The following is a 21,257-nucleotide window of genomic DNA, read 5'->3' as shown; positions in this document are numbered from 1 at the left end:
ACACAAACAGGGACACATACACACAGGGACAAACACAGGGACACACACAGGGAGACACATACGCAAAGGGACACACACAGGGAGACACACATATACACACAGGGACAAACACAGGGACACACACAGGGAGACACACATACACACAGGGACACAAACAGGGACACACACAGGGACACAAACAGGGACACACAAGAAAAAGGGAACACACACAGGGACACACACAGGGACACAGACAGGGACACACACAGGGACACACACAGGGAGACACACATATACACACAGGGAGACACACAGGGACACAGGAATAAGGGAACACACACAGGGACACACATACACACAGGGACATACACAGGGAGACAGGGAGACACAAACACAAAGGGACACACACAGGGACACACAAACACAAAGGGACACACATAGGGACACACATACACACAGGGAGACACACAGGGAGACACACAGGAAAAAGGGAACACACACAGGCAAATGCACACCATTTAACATGGTTGAATCCCCCTTAGATGTAGATCATCCATTTGAAAGCATCATCAAGACATTGGACTTTTAAGAAGAACAGTGTCTCCAGCCACATCATCATGACGAAGAAGCAAAATGTATCAGATGACTCAAAACGTCCAATATCTTGACAACTTGACTTTTTAACATTTTAAAATGTATTTATTTCACCTTTATTTAACCAGGTAGGCAAGTTGAGAACAAGTTCTCATTTACAATTGCGACCTGGCCAAGATAAAGCAAAGCAGTTCGACACATACAACACAGAGTTACACATGGAGTAAAACAAACATACAGTCAATAAAACAGTAGAAAAATAAGTCTATATACGATGTGAGCAAATGAGGTGAGATAAGGGAGGTAAAGGCAAAAAAAGGCCATGGTGGCAAAGTAAATACAATATAGCAAGTAAAACACTGGAATGGTAGATCTGCAGTGGAAGAATGTGCAGAGTAGAAATAGAAATAATGGGGTGCAAAGAAGCAAAATAAATAAATACAGTAGGGGGAGAGGTAGTTGTTTGGGCTAAATTATAGATGGGCTATGTACAGGTGCAGTAATCTGTGAGCTGCTCTGACAGCTGTTGCTTAAAGCTAGTGAGGGAGATAAGTGTTTCCAGTTTGAGAGATTTTTGTAGTTTGTTCCAGTCATTGGTAGCAGAGAACTGGAAGGAGAGGCGACCAAAGGAAGAATTGGTTTTGGGGGTGACCAGAGAGATATACCTGCTGGAGCGCGTGCTACAGGTGGGTGCTGCTATGGTGACCAGCGAGCTGAGATAAGGGGGGACTTTACCTAGCAGGGTCTTGTAGATGACCTGGAGCCAGTGGGTTTGGCGATGAGTGTGAAGCGAGGGCCAGCAAACGAGAGCGTACAGGTCACAGTGGTGGGTAGTATATGGGGCTTTGGTGACAAAATGGATTGCACTGTGATAGACTGCATCCAATTTATTGAGTAGGGCATTGGAGGCTATTTTGTAAATGACATCGCCGAAGTCGAGGATCGGTAGAATAAGGATGCTTTGTTGCGAAATAGGAAGCCAATTCTAGATTTAACTTTGGATTGGAGATGTTTGATATGAGTCTGGAAGGATAGTTTACAGTCTAACCAGACACATAGGTATTTGTAGTTGTCCACATATTGTAAGTCAGAGCCGTCCAGAGTAGTGATGTTGGACAGGCGGGCAGGTGCAGGCAGCGATCGGTTGAAGAGCATGCATTTAGTTTTGCTTGTATTTAAGAACAATTGGAGGCCACGGAAGGAGAGTTGTATGGCATTGACTGCAGACATGCAGAACATTTTGGACTGACAGACTGTATCAACAGTGGACTAATGAGAAACAAAACCAAAATATAGTTTTTGAGTGACATTCTCCTTTAACATGAGAAAAGAGGGTTGTTCATGATTGGTCACCTCATCCTGGTCTAACATCTGTTCCTTGAGTTTCTCAGCCAGCTGGCTCTGCTGGTTGATCTCATCATCCTGGGTGACACAAACAAAACAAACAGCAATTCACATTTCAGTTAGAATAGAATTGGAAACATTGATTTGACTGTACAAAATCCAACTCCTTCCTGTTCCTGCCCAATCTAGCCTACCGTTTAATGTTGATGCATGTTTGTTATTTAAACTGTGTTTTAATGTCTGTTATTCTTTATGTACGTTGAGTTTGTACCCTCCAAAATGAATTGACTCAGTTCTCTATCTAGTCTGGTTAGATTTCCCTTGTTGACCTTGTCGTCCAGTTGTTTGTACAGATTGCTGATGTCCTCCTCGTACTTGCTCTTCTCCTCGGTGGAGACCAGAACCAGTCCGTTAGCTGGAGCCATGTTATCTATGATGGGAGTGTTGTCACACGGCTCCAGGTGCTTCTGCTCCTTAGCACTCAGCTGCTCCTCCTCAGGGACGTTCTCACCTGAGACGGGGACAAACAGATTCTCTACCCTGAACTCTGCACTCATTCACTCAATATCTACCATTGGAACACTAACTCATGTCCAACTCAGTGTGGCTCTGTCGATTTCATATGAAGGGTTTCAATCATTTCTCTCTCTCTCTGCCCTCCCTCCCCACTCCCTCCCTCCTCAATCTCTCCCTCCTCAATCTCTCCCTCTCTACCCCTGCTCCCTCTCTCACCCTCCTCCCTCTCCCTCCTCTGTCTCACTCCCCATCTCCTCCTCTGCCCATCCCTCACTCCCCATCTCCCTCCCTCCCTCCTCATCTCCCTCACCGTTCCTCCAGCGGTTGAACTCCATCTCCCTCCCTCCTCCCTCATCATTCCTCCAGCGGTTGAGCTCCATCTCCCTCCCTCCTCCCTCACCGTTCCTCCAGCGGTTGAGCTCCATCTCCCTCCCTACCCTCCCCATCCATCCCCTCCCTCCCCTCCCCATCCTCCCTCACCGTTCCTCCAGCGGTTGAGCTCCATCTCCCTCCCTCCCCCTCCCCATCTTCCTCCAGCGGTCCCCATCTCCCTCCCTCCCCATCTCCCACCCTCCTCCCTCACCGTTCCTCCAGCGGTTGAGCTCCATCTCCCTCCCTACCTCCCTCCCCATCTCCCACCCTCCTCCCTCACCGTTCCTCCAGCGGTTGAGCTCCATCTCCCTCCCCATCCCTCCCCATCTCCCACCCCATCTCCCCATCTCCCTCACCCCTCCCCATCTCCCACCCTCCTCCCTCACCGTTCCTCCAGCGGTTGAGCTCCATCTCCCTCCCTCCTCATCTCCCCCTCCTCCCTCACCGTTCCTCCAGCGGTTGAGCTCCATCTCCCTCCCTACCTCCCCCCATCCCCCTCCCTCCCCATCCTCCCTCACCGTTCCTCCAGCGGTTGAGCTCCATCTCCCTCCCTCCCTCCTCCTCCCTCCCTCCTCCCTCACCGTTCCTCCAGCGGTTGAGCTCCATCTCCCTCCCTCCCTCCTCATCTCCCTCCCTCCTCCCTCACCGTTCCTCCAGCGGTTGAGCTCCATCTCCCTCCCCATCCTCCTCATCCCCCCTCCTCGCTCACCGTTCCTCCAGTGGTTGAGCTCCATCTCCCTCCTTACCTCCCTCCCTCCTCATCTCCCCCCTCCTCCCTCACCGTTCCTCCAGTGGTTGAGCTCCATCTCCCTCCCTACCTCCCTCCCTCCCCATCTCCCACCCTCCTCCCTCACCGTTCCTCCAGCGGTTGAGCTCCATCTCCCTCCCTCCTCATCTCCCCCCTCCTCCCTCACCGTTCCTCCAGCGGTTGAGCTCCATCTCCCTCCTTACCTCCCTCCCTCCCCATCTCCCTCCTCCCTCACCGTTCCTCCAGCGGTTGAGCTCCATCTCCCTCCCTCCCATCTCCCCCTCCTCCCCACCGTTCCTCCAGCGGTTGAGCTCCATCTCCCTCCCCATCTCCCACCCTCCTCCCTCACCGTTCCTCCAGCGGTTGAGCTCCATCTCCCTCCCCATCTCCTTCCCTCCTCCCTCACCGTTCCTCCAGCGGTTGAGCTCCATCTCCCTCCCCATCCCTCCTCATCTCCTCCTCCCTCACCGTTCCTCCAGCGGTTGAGCTCCATCTCCCTCCCTACCTCCCCATCCCCTCCCCATCCTCCCTCACCATTCCTCCAGCGGTTGTGCTCCATCTCCCTCCCTCCCCATCCCCTTCCCTCCCCATCCTCCCTCACCGTTCCTCCAGCGGTTGAGCTCCATCTCCCTCCCTACCTCCCTACCTCCCCATCCCCTCCCTCACCATTCCTCCAGCAGTTGAGCTCCATCTCCCTCCCTACCTCCCTACCTCCCCATCCCCTCCCTCCCTATCCTCTCTCACCGTTCCTCCAGCGGTTGAGCTCCATCTCCAGCCTGTGGATAACGTTCTTCAGACTCTTGTTCTTGTCTTTCTCCTTGTTGTACTTGTTCTTCCACTCCTCAGCAGTCAGCTCCAGGTTCACAGACACTGTGTTCTTGATGGTCTTGGCTCTGTGTGGAGGGTGGGACAGACACTCAGATTCCTATATCTAATCACACCCTATTCCCTATACAGCAGTGCACTACTTTGACATGGCTAATGGGCTGTAATTCATCCACTAAAGGACATTGTGGCCTCATTTACTCATCACTTTTTTCTCCACAGTATATTTTTTTGTCCGAACAGGAACAGATGGATAAACACTGAATCAACACAACTGGAGGAGGAGATTCAATAAGAAGCAGGGAGGCAGAAAGCTCCGTATTTGAACTGGTCTGAGATCTATTGCAGGAGGTTGTCCCCTGTGAAGATGACCGGGGACTAATTAGCCCTGCTGGGTACTGTAGACCGTACAATGATGTGTAAAGTCCAACTCCTCTCAGCCTCCTCTCACAGACAGCAGTGGTGGTCACATGGGTGCAGAAAGTGCAGTGGAGCGCACCACACCACACCACACCACGCTGCACCACACGACACCATGCTGCACCACACCACACCATGCTGCACCACACCACACCATGCTGCACCACACCACACCATGCTGCACCACACCACACCATGCCGCACCACACCACACCACGCCACGCACCACACCATACCGCACCACTGCTGCACCACACCACACCATGCCGCACCACACCACACCACGCCACACCATGCTGCACCACACCACACCACACCATGCCGCACCACACCACACCATGCCGCACCACACCATACCGCACCATGCCGCACCACACCATGCCGCACCATGCACCACACCACACCATGCCCACACCACGCCGCACCACACCGCGCCACACCACGCCGCACCACACCACGCCGCACCATACCACACCACGCTGCACCATACCGCACCACACCACCACGCCGCACCACGCTACACCACCGCACCACACCACGCCGCACCGCACCATACCGCACCATGCCGCACCACACCACGCCGCACAACACCACACCGCACCACACCATACCGCAACATGCCGCACCACACCATGCCGCACCACACCATACCGCCGCCACACCACGCCGCACCACCACCGCACGCCGCACCACCATGCCGCACCACACCACGCCGCACCACACCACACCATGCCGCACCACGCCGCACCACACCATGCCGCACCGCCCACCCATGCCGCCACACCGCGCACCACACCACCACGCCGCACCGCACCACGCCGCACCACACCATGCCGCACCACGCCGCACCACACCATGCCGCACCACACCACGCCGCACCACACCATGCTGCACCACACCATGCCGCACCACACCACCACACCCATACCGCACCATGCCGCACCACCACCACGCCGCACCACACCACACCACGCCGCACCACCACGCCGCACCACACCACACCATGCCGCACCACACCATGCCGCACCACACCATGCAACGCACCACCATACCGCACCATGCCGCACCGCACCATGCCGCACCACACCACCCATGCCGCACCACACCACCACCATGCTGCACCACACCACACCATGCCGCACCACACCATGCCGCACCATGCCACCACACCATGCACCACACCATGCCGCACCACACCATGCCGCACCATGCCACACCATGCCGCACCACACCATGCCGCACCACCGCACCACGCCGCACCACACCATACGCACCATGCACACACACCACACCATGCCGCACCACACCATGCCGCACCACACCGCACCATGCCACCACCACCATACCGCACACCGCACCACACCACTACACCACGCCGCACCACACCGCACCACGCCATGCCCACCCACGCACCACCACCACACCATGCCGCACCACACCATGCCGCACCACACCACACCATGCCGCACCACACCGCACACACCATGCCGCACCACACACCATGCACGCACCATGCGCCACACCACGCCACGCCGCACCACACCATGCCGCACCACACCATGCCGCACCACACCACGCCGCACCACACCATGCCGCACCACACCACCACGCCGCACCACCACACCACACCATGCCGCACCACACCATGCCGCACCACACCACACCATACCGCACGCACGCACCACACCATGCACACCACCATGCCGCACCACACCATGCCGCACCACACCACGCCGCACCACACCATGCCGCACCACCGCACCACCGCACCACCGCACCACACCACCGCACCACACCGCACCATGCCGCACCACACCATGCCGCACCACACCACGCTGCACCACACCATACCGCACCACACCACGCCGCACCACACCATGCCGCACCACACCACACCATGCCGCACCACACCCACGCCGCACCACACTGCACCACGCCGCACCACGCCACACGCCGCACCGCACCACACCACGCCGCACCACACCGCACCACGCCGCACCACATTGCTCTGTAGCCCCTACTGTTCTACCAGCTCCTCCACGCTCACCAAGCCTGGCAGGGCAGCACAGACAGAATGTTCTGGATGTCCCCTGTGTCCTCTAGCAGGGCAGCACCAGACAGAATGTTCTGGATGTCCCCTGTGTCCCATGCTGCACCAGCATGCTGCACCAGGGCAGCACAGACAGAATGTTCTGGATGTCCCCTGTGTCCTCTAGCAGGGCAGCAGAGACAGAATGTTCTGGATTTCCCCTGTGTCCTCTAGCAGGGCAGCACAGACAGAATGTTCTGGAAGTCCATTGTGTCCTCTAACACACAGAGCAGCCTAGGCTAACTCCCACTGTTGCTACTGTTGCTGTCCAGCCAGGAGGCAGGATAAAACCCTACAGATAGGATTTAGGGGAGTGGATGGATGTGACAATTAGCTAAAGGTCAGAGAGATAAACAATGTCTTCATCATCTGGATAAAGACTTAGAGAAGAGGCTTGTTATGCAACCACTCAGTCAGCCCTGAATCGGAGGGAAGATACCGGGAACCAGCTCTATTCATCATCAACAGTCACTGTCCGTCTCCTGGTGGATTAAGGACGGCCCATCTGCCATGGGAAACCTTTCATTGTTCACATAAAATAGGGGAACTGGGTATGGTGCAGTGGATCTCTCAGCTCACCTCTGTCTCAACAGGGTAGACTTATGCTAACAGTCTGCCACTAGACCAGGTAGACTGTAGAGAGGTGCTGACCCACCTCTGTCCCAACAGGGTAGACTTATGCTAACAGTCTGTCACTAGACCAGGTAGACTGTAGAGGTGCTGACCCACCTCTGTCCCAACAGGGTAGACTTATGCTAACAGTCTGTCACTAGACCAGGTAAACTGTCTGACCCAAACAGGGTAGACTTATGCTAACAGTCTGTCACTAGACCAGGTAGACTGTAGAGAGGTGCTGACCCACCTCTGTCCCAACAGGGTAGACTTATGTTAACAGTCTGCCACTAGACCAGGTAGACTGTAGAGAGGTGCTGACCCACCTCTGTCCCAACAGGGTAGACTGCTGACCCACCTCTGTCCCAACAGGGTAGACTTATGTTAACAGTCTGCCACTAGACCAGGTAGACTGTAGAGAGGTGCTGACCCACCTCTGTCCCAACAGGGTAGACTTATGCTAACAGTCTGCCACTAGACCAGGTAGACTGTAGAGAGGTGCTGACCCACCTCTGTCCGAACATGAGGGTAGACTTGGTCTCACACTCGTTGTAGATGGAGGGAGATGCACAGATGATGATGGTGGTCCTACAGTTCCCCCCTAGAGAGTCCTGCAGGATACGGGTCATCTTGCTGTCCCTGTACGGGACGTGGGTTTTCTGAAAACAAACAACACATTATTTACCCATCAGGGCCTTTCAACAGACAGTCTCATAGATAACCAGTCAGTCTCATAGATAACCAGTCAGCCTCATAGATAACCAGTCAGCCTCATAGATAACCAGTCAGCCTCATAGATAACCAGTCAGCCTCATAGATAACCAGTCAGCCTCATAGATAACCAGTCAGCCATCAGGGCCAGTCTCATAGATAACCAGTCAGTCTCATAGATAACCAGTCAGTCTCATAGATAACCAGTCAGCCTCATAGATAACCAGTCAGTCTCATAGATAACCAGTCAGTCTCATAGATAACCAGTCAGTCTCATAGATAACCAGTCAGTCTCATAGATAACCAGTCAGCCATCAGGGCCTTTCAACAGACAGCCTCATAGATAACCAGGTAGCCTCATAGATAACCAGTCAGTCTCATAGATAACAAGTCAGTCTCATATATAACCAGTCAGCCTCATAGATAACTAGTCAGTCTCATAGATAACCAGTCAGCCTCATAGATAACTAGTCAGCCTCATAGATAACCAGTCAGCCTCATATATAACCAGTCAGCCTCATAGATAACCAGTCAGCCTCATAGATAACCAGTCAGTATCATAGATAACCAGTCAGTCATAGATAACATAGATAACCAGTCAGTCTCATAGATAACCAGTCAGTCTCATAGATAACCAGTCAGTCTCATAGATAACCAGTCAGCCTCATAGATAACCAGTCAGCCTCATAGTCTCATAGATAGTCAGCCATCAGGGCCTTTCACCAGTCAGTCTCATAGATAACCAGTCAGCCTCATTCAGACAGCCTCATAGATAACCAGTCAGCCTCATAGATAACCAGTCAGTCTCATAGATAACCAGTCAGCCTCATAGATAACCAGTCAGCCTCATAGATAACCAGTCAGCCTCATAGATAACCAGTCAGCCTCATAGATAACCAGTCAGCCTCATAGATAACCAGTCAGTCTCATAGATAACCAGTCAGTCTCATAGATAACCAGTCAGCCTCATAGATAACCAGTCAGCCATCAGGGCCTTTCAACAGACAGTCTCATAGATAACCAGTCAGCCTCATAGATAACCAGTCAGTCTCATAGATAACCAGTCAGCCTCATAGATAACCAGTCAGCCTCATAGATAACCAGTCAGTCTCATAGATAACCAGTCAGTCTCATAGATAACCAGTCAGTCTCATAGATAACCAGTCAGCCATCAGGATAACCAGTCAGTCTCATAGATAACCAGTCAGCCTCATAGATATAGATAACCAGTCAGCCTCATAGATAACCAGTCAGCCATCATAGATAACCAGTCAGATAACCAGTCAGCCTCATAGATAACCAGTCAGCCTCATAGATAACCAGTCAGTCTCATAGATAACCAGTCAGTCTCATAGATAACCAGTCAGCCTCATAGATAACCAGTCAGCCTCATAGATAACCAGTCAGTCTCATAGATAACCAGTCAGTCTCATAGATAACCAGTCAGCCTCATAGATAACCAGTCAGCCTCATAGATAACCAGTCAGCCTCATAGATAACCAGTCAGCCTCATAGATAACCAGTCAGTCTCATAGATAACCAGTCAGCCTCATAGATAACCAGTCAGCCTCATAGATAACCAGTCAGCCTCATAGATAACCAGTCAGTCTCATAGATAACCAGTCAGTCTCATAGATAACCAGTCAGTCTCATAGATAACCAGTCAGTCTCATAGATAACCAGTCAGTCTCATAGATAACCAGTCAGTCTCATAGATAACCAGTCAGTCTCATAGATAACCAGTCAGCCATCAGGGCCTTTCAGCAGACAGTCTCATAGATAACCAGTCAGCCTCATAGATAACCAGTCAGTCTCATAGATAACCAGTCAGTCTCATAGATAACCAGTCAGTCTCATAGATAACCAGTCAGCCATCAGGGCCTTTCAACAGACAGCCTCATAGATAACCAGTCAGCCTCATAGATAACCAGTCAGTCTCATAGATAACCAGTCAGCCATCAGGACCTTTCGACAGACAGCCTCATAGATAACCAGTCAGCCTCATAGATAACCAGTCAGTCTCATAGATAACCAGTCAGCCATCAGGGCCTTTCAACAGACAGTCTCATAGATAACCAGTCAGTCTCATAGATAACCAGTCAGTCTCATAGATAACCAGTCAGTCTCATAGATAACCAGTCAGTCTCATAGATAACCAGTCAGTCTCATAGATAACCAGTCAGCCTCATAGATAACCAGTCAGTCTCATAGATAACCAGTCAGTCTCATAGATAACCAGTCAGTCTCATAGATAACCAGTCAGCCATCAGGGCCAGTCAGTCTCATAGATAACCAGTCAGTCTCATAGATAACCAGTCAGCCTCATAGATAACCAGTCAGTCTCATAGATAACCAGTCAGTCTCATAGATAACCAGTCAGCCATCAGGGCCTTTCAACAGACAGTCTCATAGATAACCAGTCAGTCTCATAGATAACCAGTCAGTCTCATAGATAACCAGTCAGTCTCATAGATAACCAGTCAGCCATCAGGACCAGATCAGAATAAAAACATGACCTCACTGCTGACGCATAACTTTTTTTCAGCAAAAGCACATTTTGGTTTATTGTTTTTACACAATTTCAACGTCACATATGCAAAGTATTCAGTAATCCCTGCTGATGTCCCTATATTAAAGAGAGAAGGGTAAGATATATAGAGAGAACTCACTGTCCCCTCAGCCAGAGCAGAGATGACATTCCCCAGAGCAGAGAGGGACTTATTGATATTTTTAGCTTCGTCCAACACGGCTCCTTCAGCACCTGTCTTACTGACCTTAAAGAGACAAACAGAGAGAGAAACGACTGTCAGCAGGGGAGAGAGGCCACACAATGCAGCAGCATCTTCTAACTGACAGGTCTGGAGTTATAACACATTATAAAACAGTTATAACAGTCATAACACAATTAGTTTGTTGGGAGTCTGTCTTCATGAGTCAGCAGGTGGGAGAGGACATAGGATGCTTCAGCATCTTACACCTGACTGACAAGCTGGGAGTTATAACACCTTATAACACAATAATAGCACAGTTATAGTTATAATACACAGGTATGCAGTTCTAACAAGTTATGGTAGTTCATTGGCCTCTTCATCAGACAAGCCTAGAGTTATAACACAGTTATGACAAGTTATAAACAGTTCTAACACAAGTTATGGCGGTTCATTGGCCTCTTCATCAGACAAGCCTAGAGTTATAACACAGTTATGACAAGTTATAAACAGTTCGAACACAAGTTATGGTGGTTTGTTGGGGTCTGCCTTTACCATCATACTGATTTACCTTCTCACTCCCAGCCAGATCCACCAGGTATAACTTCCCTGACAGTTTCTTCTCTGTTTCCACATTCTCTTGTTTGATGTTGATCAGGAAGATGCTGTGGCTTCTGGAACTGTGCTCATTCATGTCTATGAACAGGACAAAATACGTATATATTATAGAAGTATATACTATAGAAGTATATATTATAGAAGTATATATTATAGAAGTATATATTATAGAAGTATATACTATAGAATAAGTATATCTTATAAAATAAGTATATATTATAGAAGTATATATTATAGAAGTATATATTATAGAAGTATATACTATAGAAGAAGTATATCTTATAAAATAAGTATATATTATAGAAGTATATATATATAGAAGTATATACTATAGAAGAAGTATATACTATAGAAGAAGTATATATTATAGAAGAAGTATATTTTATAGAAGAAGTATATATTATAGAAGAAGTATATATTATAGAAGAAGTATATATTATAGAAGAGGTATATCTAATATAATTATTATATCTTATTGAAGAAGTATATATTATAGTAGAAGTATATATTATAGAAGAGGTATATCTAATAGAGGTATATCTAATATAATTATTATATCTTATTGAAGAAGTATATATTATAAAATAAGTATATATTATAGAAGAAGTATATCTTTTAGAGGAAGTATATATTATAGAAGTATATATTATAGAAGAAGTATGTCTAATTGAAGTATATATTATAGAAAAAGCAGATCTTATAGAAGAAGTATATCTTACAGAAGAGGTATATATTATTATAGAAGTATATATTATAGAAGTATATCTTATCAAATAAGTAAGTCTATTTAACTATATATTATAGAAGAAGTATATCTAATAGAAGTATATCTAATAGAAGTATATCTAATAGAAGTATATCTAATAGAATAAGTATATATTATAGAATAAGTATATATTATAGAATAAGTATATCTAATAGAATAAGTATATATTATAGAATAAGTATATATTATAGAATAAGTATATCTTATTGAATAAGTATATATTATAGAATAAGTATATATTATAGAATAAGTATATATTATAGAAGTAGTATATATTATAGAAGAAGTATATCTTTTAGAAGAAGTATATCTAATAGAATAAGTATATCTAATAGAAGTATATCTAATAGAAGAGGTATATCTTATAGAAGAAGTATATCTTATAGAAGAGGTATATATTATAGAAGTAGTATATATTATAGAAGAAGTATATCTTACAGAAGAGGTATATATTATAGAAGTAGTATATATTATAGAAGAAGTATATATTATAGCAGCATTGATACACCCTTCTAGGGAGTGTTTCCTGGCCTCTGCATCTGCTTGCAGGCCGGGATACTGTTAAACACTTTGACAGCTGTTGATCTAAGAAGGGCTTCATAAATACATGTGATTGATTGATAGAAGAGACACAACATACTTGTCACAGCCACGTGCCGGTTGGCCTTTCCCTCATCGATGACATCCATGACTTCCTCTGGACTGGACACAAAGCGTTCTGTACAACCCTGGGACAGGATCACATCACAGCTTTAACAGGTTGGTGCCTTTTATGATTTCTATAACATTTTTTTTATTTTAACAATTAACTAGGCAAGTCAGTTAAGAACAAATTATTATTTAAAATGACAGCCTAACCCAGCCAAACCCTTCCCTAACCCGGACGACGCTGGGCCAATTGTGCGCCGCCCTATGGGACTCCCGACCACGGACGGTTGGGATACAGCCTGGGATCAAACCCGAGTCTGTAGTGACGCCTTAGACCTAACCATGTGTTACCTAACCATCTGTACTGCTCACCTTGACATGTGTTACCCAACCATCTGTTCTGCTCACCTTGACATGTGTTACCTAACCATCTGTACTGCTCACCTTGACATGTGTTACCCAACCATCTGTTCTGCTCACCTTGACATGTGTTACCTAACCATCTGTACTGCTCACCTTGACATGTGTTACCTAACCATCTGTACTGCTCACCTTGACATGTGTTACCTAACCATCTGTACTGCTCACATTGACATGTGTTACCTAACCATCTGTACTGCTCACCTTGACATGTGTTACCTAACCATCTGTACTGCTCACCTTGACATGTGTTACCTAACCATCTGTACTGCTCACCTTGACATGTGTTACCTAACCATCTGTACAGCTCACCTTGACATGTGTTACCTAACCATCTGTACTGCTCACCTTGACATGTGTTACCTAACCATCTGTACAGCTCACCTTGACATGTGTTACCTAACCATCTGTTCTGCTCACCTTGACATGTGTTACCTAACCATCTGTACTGCTCACCTTGACATGTGTTATCTAACCATCTGTACTGCTCACCTTGACATGTGTTACCTAACCATCTGTTCTGCTCACCTTGACATAGGGAACTCTGTTCTTGTCCTCATGCACAGCCAGGTTGGTCTTCGACACTGGAAAAGAGGGAAACGAGTCATTAGGAAAGGAAAGAGGGCAACGAGTCATTAGGAAAGGGGGAAACGAGTCATTAGGAAAGGAAAGGGGGACAGCTAGTCATTAGGAAAGGAAAGGGGGACAGCTAGTCATTAGGAAAGGAAAGCGGGAAACGAGTCATTAGGAAAGGAAAGGGGGACAGCTAGTCATTAGGAAAGGAAAGGGGGACAGCTAGTCATTAGGAACGGGGGACAGCTAGTCATTAGGAAAGGAAAGGGGCCAACGAGTCATTAGGAAAGGAAAGGGGGACAGCTAGTCATTAGGAAAGGAAAGGGGGACAGCTAGTCATTAGGAACGGGGGACAGCTAGTCATTAGGAAAGGAAAGGGGGACAGCTAGTCATTAGGAAAGGAAAGGGGGACAGCTAGTCATTAGGAAAGGAAAGGGGGACAGCTAGTCATTAGGAAAGGAAAGGGGGACAGCCAGTCAGTTTGTACAACTGAATGCATTCAACTGAAATGTGTCTGAATCAGAGAGGTGCGGGGGGGGGGGGGGGAGGCTGCCTTAATCGACATCCATGTCATCGGCACCCGGAGAGCAGTTGCTGTCTTGTTCTGCCTTGTTCAAGAGTAGAACGGCAGATTGTTCCACCTTGCCGCCTCGGGGATTTGAACCAGTGACCTTCGGTTACTGGCTCAACGCTCTTAACCACTAGGCTAACCCCATTATGACCTGTCTAAAATGTTCTCTGCTCATCTTCAAAAGACTTCTCTTTGAAGTCCATCCAACACGAGTTCTTCTTACCATCTAGTAAGTCTCGGATCTTGTCCAGGTAGATCTCAAAATACGAGACCTGCACAAGAAAACAGGAATCAATACAGGGTACATTTTGATGACCATAGGAAATGGTAGGAGGCCGTCTGCGCTCCTTAAAGGTCCTTGATACAAAATAGTATCTGTTCCAGGTGTGTAGGTATCAAAATGAGAATACTGGAAGGGAGACTGACACACTGTTTAACCTCTGGATTTATTCACTTAAAAAAAAAAAAACATTTTGATGACCAGACATCTTGTTGATATTGATTTGATACTTGTTGAATGACTTTGTCTTTCTTATTGGGCCCTTTAGGGATTAAATAAAGTTGAATTTAACAATTGAATACCTTGATGTGGAACTCGAGGTTCTCGTCCATGGAGTAGATGTGATCGAAGATGTCGTGAGCGATGCGTGGGATGATGCCCATTAGCTGGGGGTCGTGGAGCTTGCCCTGCGATGAGGAACAATACATTACATCACACTCAATACTGATTACTTTCACTAAGTAGTCTGGGGTCCGGGGAACATCCCTTATAGCCAGCTGTTCTATATACACTGAATATCTACAGCGGTTCTATATAATAGACATCTATACCCCCAAGAAGCAGCTGTTCTATATGCTGTTCTCTATCTACTGCTGGCTTTAGCTGATCCTTGCTGTTCTGGGAAGAAGAAACAACTGCCACTTTAAAAAGCCATTAACTGCTCGAGGATAAATGCAACCTATAGCGTTAGTGGTTCAGTTCTTTAAATCACCCACACTACAGAACCATAATCTCACACTAAATCAATTCAGTCTCAGAGAGTAATGAAATTACGCAATGTATGCCTGCCACCCGAACTGATCTGATGTGTTTTACTGCTTTTAGAAAGGCTGGACTGACTTCCATTGAAACATCATGTCAGAAGGCTCTCTGCTGAACTGTCTGAGAGTAATCCGTTCAGTCGTCTTGGTGCCGTGTTCAGGGCGTACTGTACCTACAACATATCGGCTGCCTTTAGATCATATATGTCCTGTCTCTGTTCATTTAGGCAGGTGCCATTACTACAGAGAATCAGGCTGACCTCCATGGTGTGGGTCTTCCCCGAGGAGGTCTGTCCATAGGCAAAGATGGTTCCATTGTATCCTCCAAGGACGTCTGTGTGAATACAATACAATACAGTACAGTACAATACAATACAGTACAGTACAGTACAATACAGTACAGTACAGTACAGTACAATACAGCACAGTACAGTACAATACAGCACAGTACAATACAATACAGTTCAATACAATACAATACAATACAATATAGTACAGTACAGTACAATACAAAACAATACAATACAGTACAATACAGTACAGTACAGTACAATACAGTTCAACTTCATTTGTCCAGAAATGTGTATTTTTTTGTGTCTGGTGTTTTTTTTACCAACCCGCCGGACACCACACATACACAAGGAATGTGGATCAGTCACAATAACACTTATTCTACAAGGGGAAGGACTCACCAGCTGGGGTTAGCATCCTTCAACTATCTGTCTGGGGTTAGCATCCTTCAACTATCTATCTGGGGTTAGCCTACCTTCAACAATCTGTCTGGGGTTAGCATCCTTCAACAATCTGTCTCCTTCAACAATCTGTCTAGCCCTTCAACCTTCAACAATCTGTCTGGGGTTAGCATCCTTCAACAATCTGTCTGGGGTTAGCATCCTTCAACAATCTGTCTGGGGTTAGCATCCTTCAACAATCTGTCTGGGGTTAGCATCCTTCAACAATCTGTCTGGGGTTAGCATCCTTCAACAATCTGTCTGGGGTTAGCATCCTTCAACAATCTGTCTGGGGTTAGCCTACCTTCAACAATCTGTCTGGGGTTAGCATCCTTCAACAATCTGTCTGGGGTTAACAATCTGTCATCCTTCAACAATCTGTCTGGGGTTAGCATCCTTCAACAATCTGTCTGGGGTTAGCATCCTTCAACAATCTGTCTGGGGTTAGCATCCTTCAACAATCTGTCTGGGGTTAGCATCCTTCAACAATCTGTCTGGGGTTAGCATCCTTCAACAATCTGTCTGGGGTTAGCCTACCTTCAACAATCTGTCTTTAGCAACAATCTGTCTGGGGTTAGCATCCTTCAACAATCTGTCTGGGGTTAGCATCCTTCAATCTGTCTGGGGTTAGCATCCTTCAATCTGTCTGGGGTTAGCATCCTTCAACAATCTGTCTGGGGTTAGCCTACCTTCAACAATCTGTCTGGGGTTAGCATCCTTCAACAATCTGTCTGGGGTTAGCATCCTTCAACAATCTGTCTGGGGTTAGCATCCTTCAACAATCTGTCTGGGGTTAGCATCCTTCAACAATCTGTCTGGGGTTAGCATCCTTCAACAATCTGTCTGGGGTTAGCCTACCTTCAACAATCTGTTTGGGGTTAACCTACCTTTAACAATCTGTTTGGCACAGGCATCGTAGACCTGCTCCTGGGCTGTATTGGGAGGCAGGACGCGGTCAAAGACATACGGTTTACCCTGTCCAGAACAGACAAAATGCACAGTGATTACAGAGCTCTATGGGAAAGAGGTAATGGGTAAATACCACCTCATACTTCAATCATCAATAACAGAGCTTGTGAATGGTAATTAATAGTCAATAGCAGAGCTTGTGAATGGTAATTAATAGTCAATAGCAGAGCTTGTGAATGGTAATTAATAGTCAATAGCAGAGCTTGTGAATGGTAATTAATAGTCAATAGCAGAGCTTGTGAATGGTAATTAATAGTCAATAGCAGTGCTTGTGAATGGTAATCAATAATCAATAGCGGAGTTTGTGAATGGTAATAAATATTCAATAGCAGAGCTTGTGAATGGTAATCAATCATCAAAACCAGAGCTTGTGAATGGTAATCAATCATCAAAACCAGAGCTTGTGAATGATAATTAATAATCAATAGCAGAGCTTGTGAGACAATTACAATAGAGCTACAAGCAGCAGGTTTAATCAACACGATCCAGCCTGGTCTATGGGGACGGACACAACACAAGACAACCAGCCTGTCAGCAGCTGAGCTGTCTGTCTGCAGGCTACAGGAGAATGAGGAGATGTCTGTACCAGCTGAGCTGTCTGTCTGTAGACTACAGGAGAATGAGGAGATGTCTGTACCAGCTGAGCTGTCTGTCTGCAGGCTGCAGGAGAATGCATTGATGTCTGTAACAGCTAGCAGGCCTACTGCTTTAAACAGAGGCTTCTGTTCCTTCTCTGGAACTAAAGTGATTGATGTGAGATCTCATAGGCCTTCATAATACACAACTGCATTAGGTCTCAATTTCATATTATATAAGGTAAATATGTGGTATACAGTGTACTTCCTTAACACACACACACTGACACAATGTGTCATTATGATGGCAGGCAACCTTATGCATAATACATGAACACTGAACGGGTGTTGAGCAAGGGGAGGAGCATAATGACGAGATACTGTTTACAGACAGACAAGCTATTGTGATGAGAACTCTGTAGGCCTTCTGTATAGAAGACATTTTAATAAGATGCTGCCCGTGAGCATGCAAAATAAGACCTTTAGCTCTTATCTAGATGTTTTGTAAGAATCTATGTCGACACTTGCTCGTCGAGTCTTATTCCAAATTCATGGGCATTAATATGGAATTGTTCCCCCTTTTACTGCTATAACAGCTTCTCCACTCTTCTGGGGAGGCTTTCCACTAGATGTTGGAACATTGCGGCAGGGATTTGCTTTTATTCAGCCACAAGAGCATTTGTGAGGTTGGGTACTGGTGTTGGGTGAATAGGACTGGCTCGCAGTCAGTGTTTCAATTCATCCCAAAGGTGTTTGACGGGGTTGAGGTCAGGGCACTGTGCAAGCCAGTCAAGTTCTTCCACACCATCTCGACAAACCATTTCTCTATCGACCTTGCTTTGTGCACGGTGGCATTGTCTTGCTGAAACAGGAAAGGGCCTTCCCCAAAATGTTGCCACAAAGTTGGAAGCAAAGGATCATCTAGAAGGTCATTGTATGCTGTAGCATTAAGATGTTCCTTCAATGGAACTAAGGGGCCTAGTCCGTTACATGAAAAACAGCCCCAGGCCATAATTCCTCCTCCACCAAACTTTACAGTTGGCACTATGCATTCGGGCAGGTAGTGTTCTCCTGGCATCCGCCAAACCCAGATTTGTCAGTCGTGCTGCCAGATGGTGAAGCGTGATTCATCACCCCAGAGAACGCGTTTCCACTGCTCCAGAGTCCAATGGCGGCGAGCTTTACACCACTCCAGCCGAGGCATGGCATTGCAGATGTTGATCTTAGGCTTGTGTGCGGCTGCTCGTTTCAGCGGTTCCGTTCTGATAGCTTGTGTGGCCTACCACTTCGAGGCTGAGCTGCTGTTGCTCATAGATGTTTCCACTTCACAATAAAAGCACTTACAGTTGCCCGGGGCAGCTCCACTGGGGAAAATACATTTGACCAACTGACTTGTTGGAAAGGTGGCATCCTATGATGGTGCCACATTGAAAGTCACTGAGCTCTTCAGTAAAGGCCATACGACTGCACATTTTTGTCTATGGAGATTGCACGGCTGTGTGTTCGATTTTATACACCTGTCAGCAACAGGTGCGGCTGAAATAGCTGACTCCACTATTTGGAAGGGATGTCCACATACCTTTGTATATATAGTGTATCTTGATTAGGCAGGTGATGGGCACACACAGCGTAAGGCTGGAAACGTGTATATGACTCCCTTGCCACTAGCTGAAAACCTGAACTTGAAGAATCATTCAAGCCAAGCCAGTCATCCAACTACTGTACTGTAATCCATTGACATAAATTTAACAGGCTTACCACTTTTAAAATGGTAACATTAAATAAATCCTATTAGATCCAATCAAGACGTTCAAAGGTATAGGCCGCGTGTGCTTTGTAGTTAGTAGAATGAGAGGAAATGCCTTATATGGTGTTTATTTTCCTATTATGAGTGCTTCCATTCACCACAGGTGACAGAGGAGGACAGTATGTTAGCCACCTGGAATCTGCCACCTCAGCAGAGTGAATACCGCATAACAGCAGTGTCAAAGTACAATCTGTCTCTTTGGCAACAGCCCCGGGTCCCTGTCTCTCTCTGGCAATGGCCCAGGCCCTGTCTGACAACAATTCCCAATACTCCATCTCTCAGGCCATCAGCTGCAGCTGGAGATAGCTACAGCGCAACTCAAGCAAAACATGTAGGCTACCAACAAATGCTCTGCAGAGGGTCACAAATATTTTTTGGAATGTTTGTGGAAGTTGCCACGTACATTTAAAAATATTTTTTTTCCATAGGCTACAATCCAATGTGCTGCGTGTAAAGATTGTCAATACATTGGGCGCTCTCTATTGCAAATGCTCACTGCATTGCACATTGCCTCTGCGCGTTTTGCTAGTGTTTGAGTCGTCTAGTTGTGGCAACAATAGACCTACACAAGCAACGTTATATTCAGCAGATAAATGAACTAATCGATACAGCACTTACAGTTATAACCACGGTGTCGTCTTCTTTGAATTTGGGGATGTATTTGTCTCCTCTTGTTATTTCGGATTCATTTAGTGGCCTGAATCGGCACATTACTTTCACGCCGTATTCGGCTGCAGCATCCGCCATGGTTGCGTTCTATCCAGGCAAGCAGATATCCAGATCAACTTTGAACCGCGGATGGTTTTTATCTGTTGAATGATTGTAAGTAAATCAACGCGTCCTTCACTCAAAGTGCCTCTATTTCGCTACGCCACGGGCATTTAGTTGAGACAGATTCCGATCAGAATGCTAATTATTGGTCCGGAGACAAGTCTTGGATGAAAAAAAGTATAAAAATCCTACAAAAATATAATTTACAAAGGGATAGGTAAAGCCTATCCTTCAGAAGAGACGAGTGGCGCGGAGTTGAGAAACCCCCGCATCGTACTGCACGTTGCTCTGCGCTCTTCTCTTCCACACTGCATCAGCACCACTCCCCTTCCTCCTCCCCCCCCTCTGGGCTGGAGCCCAGCATCTCACTGCTCGAAATAACAGCTAGAGGTCAGTGTTTAACTAAAGGAAATTAATCGTTTCAAATTTGAAATTCTATTGCCCATCAATGGAAAAAAACTACTACCTGCAACTAATTGCAATATATTTAAATTCCTTTTGATAGAATGTGATGATTGGATGTGCATGAACGTTTAAAACAATATCATGTGTATCAATACATAAAAAGGTTCAATAAGAGTGCACTTAAATGCCAAACAATTCAAGTAGGAGTGACCAGTTTTTAATATCTTAAAACATCTGTGCAACATTGTTCAAATGTTACATCACTGTATGACCTGTCATGTTTACAATATTTACAATATAAAAAACGGCTGCTTACATGAAATAATAGAAAACGCCAAACAATGAGAAAATATGGGACTTCACACTATTTGTCCTAGCACCCACAATGCAACAAATGACATCAAGTGCACAACACACTTTACAAAGTAGTCTACTTTTGTAAAG

General features: G+C 46.6%; 1 protein-coding gene across 2 annotated transcripts in view; it reads right to left on the bottom strand.

Moving 5' to 3' along the window:
• LOC135530378 (kinesin heavy chain-like) overlaps positions 1-20,718 on the bottom strand; it is a 31,965-nt gene extending 11,247 nt beyond the window's left edge. For both annotated transcript variants that reach the window (XM_064958713.1, XM_064958714.1), the window contains exons 1-13: positions 20,256-20,718; positions 17,174-17,261; positions 15,816-15,889; positions 15,097-15,201; positions 14,738-14,786; positions 13,899-13,954; positions 12,943-13,030; positions 11,490-11,614; positions 10,880-10,984; positions 8,010-8,158; positions 4,298-4,446; positions 2,247-2,428; positions 1,927-1,995 (exon numbers count right to left, since the gene is read on the bottom strand). In XM_064958713.1, the coding sequence (XP_064814785.1) occupies positions 1,927-1,995; positions 2,247-2,428; positions 4,298-4,446; positions 8,010-8,158; positions 10,880-10,984; positions 11,490-11,614; positions 12,943-13,030; positions 13,899-13,954; positions 14,738-14,786; positions 15,097-15,201; positions 15,816-15,889; positions 17,174-17,261; positions 20,256-20,384 (1,368 nt within the window). In that variant the 5' untranslated portion in view covers positions 20,385-20,718. The remainder of the gene's footprint in view (positions 1-1,926; positions 1,996-2,246; positions 2,429-4,297; positions 4,447-8,009; positions 8,159-10,879; positions 10,985-11,489; positions 11,615-12,942; positions 13,031-13,898; positions 13,955-14,737; positions 14,787-15,096; positions 15,202-15,815; positions 15,890-17,173; positions 17,262-20,255) is intronic.
• Positions 20,719-21,257: the final 539 nt, after the last annotated feature.

The sequence above is a fragment of the Oncorhynchus masou genome, unplaced genomic scaffold (genome assembly GCF_036934945.1).
Source record: "Oncorhynchus masou masou isolate Uvic2021 unplaced genomic scaffold, UVic_Omas_1.1 unplaced_scaffold_1327, whole genome shotgun sequence".
In the NCBI taxonomy this organism is placed as follows: Eukaryota; Metazoa; Chordata; class Actinopteri; order Salmoniformes; family Salmonidae; genus Oncorhynchus; species Oncorhynchus masou.
This window is presented reverse-complemented; position numbering and strand designations above follow the sequence as displayed.